At 42.7% G+C, this 8,671-nt stretch overlaps 1 protein-coding gene across 1 annotated transcript; it reads left to right on the top strand.

Moving 5' to 3' along the window:
- The first annotated feature begins 53 nt into the window (after window positions 1–53).
- On the top strand, window positions 54–4,208 carry GON7 (GON7 subunit of KEOPS complex). Its single transcript, NM_001167590.1, has 2 exons — window positions 54–314; window positions 3,870–4,208. Exons 1-2 carry the CDS (start codon window positions 107–109, stop codon window positions 3,962–3,964), a joined length of 303 nt encoding a protein of 100 aa, NP_001161062.1. The 5' UTR covers window positions 54–106; the 3' UTR covers window positions 3,965–4,208.
- Window positions 4,209–8,671: the final 4,463 nt, after the last annotated feature.

Here is an 8,671-nt window from a genome sequence, read left to right as displayed (position 1 = left end):
AACGGAAGTCACTCCTCTTCCTTCTCCCGCCTGCGCCCGCGCTTGGCTGGTTTCCGCTTCCGGGTGGCGTATCCCTGTGGCGCGTTCTTGAAGCTCAGCGGTCGCCATGGAGCTGTTGGGCGAGTATGTCGGGCAGGACGGGCAGCGGCAGCGGCTACGAGTGCCCTGTGAGGCGCCAGGCAATGCCGACCATTTCCAGGGCTTGCTGTCGGGCGTGGCTCGGATGAAGGAGCTGGTGGCCGAGCTCTTCGGTTCCCCGGTACAGGGGGAAGCTCAGGACCGGGTGGCGGCGGCTCCAGAAGAGGCCTTGGACGGTGAGCTCTGGGATGGTGCTGGAGCGACTGGAGGGAGGGCAGGGGCGCCCCGGGAAAAATCTCAGGGAGCCCGTGTAAAACAGCAGACTGGAGAAAACTGGAGGAAGAAGGATTCCTACTAAAAATTGTTAGCACCTTCCGCCAACTCTAGGCCTAACCTGGGCTCACCTAGCAGGGCTGTTTTCACGACTCTTTTCATTTATATCACACACACACACACACACATACACGCACACACAAAACCAAAGAAAAGCGGGCCGAACCCCTGCTGCTCTGTGCCAATCATTGGACTGAGCTCTGAAGAAAGAATGAGGGTGAATGCGGCTTAGTTCCTGTCGTTGCGGAATTTTGATGAGTGATTAAACAAGTAAACGCTCTCATTAAAGAGTGGAAAGATGACCCTAGGATCCTCCTATAACTATTCGAACCTAGAGAACCCAGGAAGACCTAATAGTGGGCATGTCTGGCTTTTAAGCTGGGTGTTGAAGGATGAAAAGGAATTCTCCCAGCTGTGAAATTACGTTTGGAAGACTGCGGTCCATCGCAGAATAGGAGCGGGTTCCTAAGATTGGAAGAGATTTCAGATAAACAGGTGTTTACTCTCAGGGACTCCTTTCCTTTCCCGGTTTTGTAGGTGCAGTTTGAAAGTGGAAACGGGAAATTTAACTGGTTTAGTTTTTGGGGGGTTTTTTGTTTTAAGTCTTGTCTTGAATAGGTAGATACATTTTGACTGCCTTAAGCTTAAGAACCTAAGCATTAAATATTGGAATCAGGACTTAACTCCTCTGTACAGGCTCTTAAACTAATAATGTGAAGGAACCAATTCAGAATATTACACAAACTTCAGACAATGGATTGTTTCCGTGAGAGTGAAGTCCTGTTTCTTGACTCCAAAAGTTCCTCTTTAATCAGTTGCAAATTTTATCGTTGGAATAAGGACAGGTATAGGTAGAGCCATTGAAAAAAAAAAGTGGGAGTTCTCATCATGGCTCAGTGGAAAGGAATCTGACTGATATTCATGAGGACGCAGGTTACATCCCTGGCCTCCTCAGTGGGTTAAGGATCCGGAGTTGCTCTGAGCTATGGTGTAGGTTGCAGACATGACTCAGATCTGGCATTGCTGTATTGCTGTGGTGTAGGCCAGTGGCTATAGTTCCAATTCAACACCTAGCCCAGGAACCTCCATATGCCTCAGGTGCGGCCCTAAAAAGACCAAAAAAAAAAAAAAAAAAAAAAAAAAAATGGAGTTTATCTTTATTTTGGATGAATTCTTTCTTTCTTTTTTTTTTTTTTACGGCCACATCTGCAGCATAGGGAGGTTCCCAGACTAGGGCTCAGAATGGAGCTACAGTTGCCAGCCTACGCTACAGCAACTCCGGATCGGAGCCATATCTGCAACCCACACCACAGCTCACAGCAACACTGGCTTCCCAACCCACTGAGTGAGGTCAGGGATCAAACCCACATTCTCATGGATATTAGTCGGATTCTTTTCTGCTGCACTGCACTGGGAACCCCCATTGTATGAATAATATCTTAATTAGCAATGCAAAATTTTCAGAAATAACAATTATGAAAGAAAAGTGGTAGAATGCAACACTAAAAAGGCAAATAGTGATCATTTTGTAACGTCTAGAAATATCGGGGCACTGTGTGGTACACTTGGAACTAACAGTGTACTTCAATGGAAAAAAAAATCCTCATGTTGACGAAAAAAGACAGTCATTTACCAAATGTGCAGAAGACTTGAATAGACAGTTCTCCAAATAAGATATACAAATGGCAAATAAGCACATGAAAAGACGCTCAACGTCATTGGCTTTCAAGGAAAGGCAAATCAAATCACAATGAGATTCCATGTCATGTCCACTAGGAAGGCTGTAATCAGAAAGAACACTAACAGATGTTAGCTAGGATATGAAGAAATTAGAGCCCTCATGTGTTGCTGGTGGAAATGCAAAATAGTGTACCTTCTTTGGAAAGCCGTTTGAAGTTAAAGTTATCATATGATCCAGCAATTCTAGGGATTCTTAATTCCATCCCTAGTTCTCCCAAGAGAACTGGAAACATGTTCCCATAAAAAACAAATGCACAAATGTTCATAAGCAGCATTATTCATAATAACTAAAAAGTGGAAATAAGACAAATTACAGCAGATATTGTCAGAACATTGTAAATCAACTATACTTTGATGAAAAATTTTAAAAAACACACAAATGTCCATCTACTCGAGTGGAGAAACAATATGTATATCCATACAATGGAATATTATTTAGCAACAAAAAGGAGTGAAGTACTGATAAATGTTACACTTCATGAATGACCTTTGAAAACATGGTAAGTGAAAGCAGACAGACACAAAAAGGCATGTATTTTGCGATTCATTTACATTAAATGTTAAGAATAGGCAAATCTAAGAGATGGGAGATGATTACAGTAGGTTAGTGGCTGCCAAAGGCTAAGGGGAATGGGAAATGACTGCTAATTGGTGTAAGATTTCTTTGGGGTTGATGAAAAGTGTTCTAGAATTAGTGGTGAGGGTTGGACAGCCTAGTGAATATCTAAATCAGTAAACTACACTTTTTTTGGGGGGGGGGGGCACCTGTGGCATATGAAAGTTCCCAGGCTGGGGATAGAATCTGAGCTGCAGCTACAACACACACGGCAGCTACGGCAATGCCAGATCTGTAGCCCACTGTACGCGCTTCTGCAGCGACACGAGCTGCTATATTCGGATCCTTAATTCACTGTACCACAGCAGGAACTCCCGCTGTGAATTTTAGGCGTTCCCGTTGTGGCTTAGTGGTAACAAACCCGACTAATATCCATGAGGATGGGGGTTCGATCTCCAGCCTCCCTCAGTGGGTTTAAGGATTTGGCGTTGCCTCAAGCTGTGGCGTAGGCCGCAGACATGGCTCCAATCTGGCATGGCTGTGGCTGTGGCATAGGCCGGCAGCTGTAGCTATGATTCGACCCCTAGCCTGGAAATTTCCATATGTTTCACCTGTGGCCCTAAAAAGAAACTGTAAAATAAAAGTGAATTTTATGGTATATGAATTACATCTCCAAAAACTGTAATAGGGAGTTCCTGTCATGGTGCAGTGGTTAACGAATCCGACTAGGAACCATGAGGTTGAGGGTTTGATCCCTGCCCTTGCTCAGTGGGTTAAGGATCTGGCATTGCCATGAGCTGTGGTGTAGGTTGCTGATGAGGCTCAGATCCCATGTTGCTATGGCTCTGGTGTAGGCCGGCGACTACAGCTCTGATTCGACCCCTAGCCTGGGAACCTCCATATGCCGCGAGAGCGGCCCAAGAAATGGCAAAAAGACAAAAAAAAACAAAACAAACAAACAAAAAAACCAAAACTGTAATAGAAAAGAAAGGTTCTAAATGCCAAAATTCCTAAAGTCTTTAAGCACGCATATTTCCTATTTGGTATATGCATTGTTTTATTAATCCCTAAAGTGAAGTGGTCTCATTATCAACTGTTTTAGCTATCTATATTTATTTCAACCACTGAACATATTGTCATACAACAATGTTTATTTTAAAAGGTGATGATGAAGATGATGCAGAAGATGAAAATAACATTGATAACAGAACTAACTCAGATGGACCAACTGCAAAACGGCCAAAACCACCATCTTAACAGTGGCTTTTATGAAATTTAAAGACTGCCACTATCTTATCACATACTGACATTTAAGGAAGACTTATGTTCTAACGTGGAAAGCATTCACTTTGTTCCCCTGGAACCGTTTTGTCAAAGGAGAAACCTTTCTTCTGTTCCCAATGAAGAAAAATATAATAAATGTTTAGAAATGAATCTCTCTTCTTGATTAAGAAGTAAGTTTCAGACCATGGAAATAAAATAGACATTTAATAAGGTGTAAGATGCTAGGTTGGCAACTGAATTCTTATTGAATTGTGTCATGTCTACCTCTTTTAGCTTCTTTTATAAAAAGTACATGTTACAGTTCATGGACAATAACATTTCAAAGAATGATGAGCAAGTGGCAAGAACTGGGTATTTAAAAATGACAGTAGGAGTTCCCATCATGGTGCAGCCGAAACGAATCCGACTAGGAACCATGAGGTTTCAGGTTGGATCCCTGGCCTCGCTTAGTGGGTTAAGGATCTGGCATTACCATGAGCTGTGGTGTAGGTCGCAGACGTGGCCCGGATCCAACGCTGCTCTGGCTGTGGTGTAGGCCGGCAACTGTAGCTCCAATTCGACCCCTGGCCTGGGAACCTCCATATGCCGTGAGTGCAGCCCTAAAAAGCGAGGGGAAAAAAATGGCAGTAGAAGGTAAATGGGAATAGAGAGAAATACTGAAGAGAAAGGAGAGCCCTTGAGAGAAACCCAAGGAAACTTTGAATCCACACTCACACTCAGCTTACAGACATCTGGAGACAATACTACTCAGTGGATATATCTATTCACCTTGTACCTCAAGAGAGTCAAATGGGCTGGGCTTCTGTGCGGTGATGTGCTAATATGTAAACACAAATAGAGGTCTTTTAAGCAACCAGTGCTATGACTTAGATATCTCCTCTTATCCTGCTGCCAAATTTTTATTTTGCTTTACAAAGGACTAACAAATCCTTTAAATATATATATGTGGGGGGGGCTGTATTCTTTTTCTGCTTGGCAGTGGGACTAAGGCATTTTTTATTTACTGTGCATGTTTCCTGATTCATTCAGATAATTAAACTGCAAAGAAACCAAGTAGCATGTACCTGTTGAAACACAAGTGGTCATAGAATTTTAGAGTTGGAAGTAACCTTACAGATTATATGATCTATTTTGGAGGTGATTTGAATCTTAGGTGCTTGCCCTGAGTTACAGAACTTATTGGTGGAACTGGGTTATACACATAGCCCTTATTTATTTTTTTGGCCACCCCCCTGGCATGTGGAAGTTCCTGGGCCAAGGATCAAACCTGCACCACAGCAGCAACCCTAGCCACTGCAGTGACAAACACTGGATCCTTAACCTCTGCACCACAAGAGTACTCCACATAATCTTTAAAGATTACTGTAGTACTTTCCTGTTACACATTCTGAAATCTATAGCTTACAAAGTACATGCTATTAAGGAAACTAAATTTCGCAGGCAAGGGCCTAGGAACTCCATATGCCATGGGGCATCAGAAAAAAAAAAAAAAACAAAAAACTAAACAGACCAACCAATTAGAGAAAGCTTTTATTTATCTTTTTCTAGCTATATCCATGGCATATGAAATTTCCCAAGCCAGGGATCAAATCCGAGCCACAGATGCGAGCCACGCTGGATGCTTAACTGGCTGCACCACAGCAAGAACTCCCAGAGAAAATTTTTAGGTGGTCAGAAAGTACCTTGTTTGTTTAGTTTGTGATAATGTCTCTAATGTTGGGAAATTCAGCTCAGTTACAATAATCTTTTATCTTTTTTTTTTTTTTTTGTCTTTTTTTTTTGCCGTTTCTAGGGCCACTCTTGCGGCATATGGAGGTTCCCAGGCTAGGGGTCGAATCGGAGCTGTAGCTGCCGGCCTGCACCAGAACCACAGCAACGCAGGATCCGAGCCACGTCTGCAACCCACACCACAGCTCACGGCAATGCCGGGTCCTTAACCCACTGAGTGAGGCCAGGGATCGAACCAGCAGCCATTCCTAGTTGGATTCGTTAACCATGACGGGAACTCCCAGTAATCTTTTATCTTTATACAGTCCTTAAAAAAAAAACTTACCTGTATACAAATGAACCTATCAAAAAAGAAAAAAGAAAATAAAAGAGTTCCCATGATGGCTCAGTCAGTGTTAACGAACCCAACTAGTATCCATGAGGTCAGGGGTTCAATCCCTGGCCTCGCTCAGTAGGTTGAGGATTTGGCGTTGCTGTGAGCCATGGTGTAGGTTGCAGACGTGGCTTGGATCTGGTGTGACTGTGGCTATGGTGTAGACCAGCAGCTACAGCTCCACTAGCTGTAGACTGGGACCCCTAGGCTGGGAACTTCCATATGCCTGGGGTGCAGCCCTTAAAAAAACAACAACAAAAACCAAATAAACTTATCTACAAAACAGAACAGACTCTGTTTTGGAGAACAGACTTTCGGTTGCCTAGGGGGATGGGGAAAAGAGTGGGAAGGACTAGGAATTTGGGGTTAGTAGATGCAAACTATTACATTTAGAGTAGATAAGCAATGAGATCCTACTGTATAGCACAGGAAACTATATCCAGTCTCTTGGGATAGAACATGATGGAAGATAATACAAGAAAGGGGGAGTTCCCATCATGGCTCAGCGGTAATGAATCTGACTAGTATCCATGAGGATGCAGGTTCAATCCCTGGCCTTGCTCACTGGGTTAAGGATCCGACGTTGCCGTGAGCTGTAGTTTGCAGATGTGACTTGGATCTGGCGTTGCTGTAGCTGTGGTGTAGGCCAGGAGCTGCAGCTTCTATTTGACCCCTAGCCTGGGAACCTCCATATGCCGTGTGTGTGACAGGAAGAAAAGACAGGGGAAAAAAAATTACTGCAGTAAGATGCATACATAGACATCCTGAAAATCTAGGCTTTTTAACTCAATTGTTGATCACTGTGTTGTGATAGAATGATTACAAGAAATTCTTGTTTGAACTTAACTCTGGTTGGTAGAACTCTCAAAACTATTATAGTTTTATAATTTTGTAACTGATAGTTCCAAACAAAATTAATGTGTTTGGGGAAATAGACTATAATCATGTATAAATATAGCATCTTGTATATTTAAGTATATAGTAAGATTAGAGTATAAAATTATAGAAGTTGGAGAATATTTGTACAATAACACTTTCATAAGCAAGATTTTTAGAAATCCAGAAACGATGATAGAAAAGATTAGTAAATGCAATTACATAACAATGAAAATTTCTGAACATTCTCTAAGTGAGGTTAAAAGACAAGGGAAAAGTATATGGTATTTTTCAACAGGAATGACTAAGAACTAAATTCCCTGGGAGTTCCTGTTGTGGCTCAGCGGGTTATGAACCCAAGTAGTATCCATGAGGATGCAGGTTTGATTCCTGGCATCACTTAATGGGTTACGGATCTGGCGTTGGTGTGAGCTGTAGTGTAGGTTGCTATGGCTGTGGCTGTGGCATGCAACTCCAGCTCTGATTCAACCTCTAGCCTGAGAACTTCCATATGGCATGGGTTTGGCCCTAAAAAGACAAAAAAAAAAAAAAAAAAAAAAGAGTTCCTTAGTGGCTTAGCAGTCAAGGATCCAGCATTGTTCCTGCTATGGCTCTGGTCTCTTCTGTGGTTCGGGTTTGATCCCTGGCCCAAGAACTTCTGCATGCCACAGTGTGGCCAAAAACAAACAAACAAACAAAAACAGAAAACCAAGGTATAACTATGTTTTGTTTAAGATCAATCTCCAGAATATGATATTAAACGAAAAGATACAAAAACAGCATTCAGTGTTTCTAGCAGAGGATATTGGCTAGATAGGCACATATCTGAAAGGACAAACCATCTGGGAAGAGGGGGTTGGGGTTGGGAGTGAAAAGGAAATTGTGTATTCTTGTTCTCTTGGCATTTTCACAAAAGTGTGTATTACAAAAGTGTTTTTCTTTCAAATACAGGAAAATCAAAAAGTCATGCTTTTTTTTTTTTTTTGTCTTTTTGCCATTTCTTGGGCCTCTTCCCACGGCATATGGAGGTTCCCAGGCTAGGGGTTGAATCCGAGCTGTAGCCACCGGTCTACGCCAGAGCCACAGCAACGCGGGATCCGAGCCGCGTCTGCGCGTCTGCGACCTACGCCACAGCTCACGACAACGCCGGATCTTTAACCCACTGAGCAAGGGCAGCGATCGAACCCGCAACCTCATGGTTCCTAGTCGGATTCGTTAACCACTGCGCCACGACGGGAACTCCTCAGGCTTTTGTAATAGGGCCCACATTAACAGTTTAAAACATGACGTCACTATTTCGGGGCAAAAAATATCAAATTTAAACTTAAAACACAAAATGAGAAGTCCACATTTCCCATCTTACTGCTTTGTTAGGAGGAGCAGAATGTAACTTCTGAAGAAATGAAGAGAGCCAAGCTAGGTATGAGGTTAGGGCACCCTTAGTAAAAGGGAGGAAGTGTTTCTAAAACTGATGGGCCAAGCCTTAACCCTCTAGCCAGTGCACTATTCTCAAAGTATGAAAAGAATTTCATAGTGTTACTCCAACTATTCCAGTTATCAGATGACCTTTGGGGTCAGAACTGCTCTATTTAAAGACATGGCCCAAGAAACTGAATGCTGAACAGTAAGTTTCTATTTACATTAAAAAGTAATAGCTTACACTGGAGCAGCAACAAGGCCATTGGGGTACAGTTGTAAATAAA

Source organism: Sus scrofa, chromosome 7 (assembly GCF_054392235.1).
Source record: "Sus scrofa isolate SSC_HxYL_T2T_F1_AM1 chromosome 7, Sscrofa_HxYL_maternal_Yorkshire_Landrace_v2.0, whole genome shotgun sequence".
Classification (NCBI taxonomy): domain Eukaryota; kingdom Metazoa; phylum Chordata; class Mammalia; order Artiodactyla; family Suidae; genus Sus; species Sus scrofa.
Note: the sequence above shows the minus strand (reverse complement) of the source record. Positions and strands in the feature narration are given on the sequence as shown.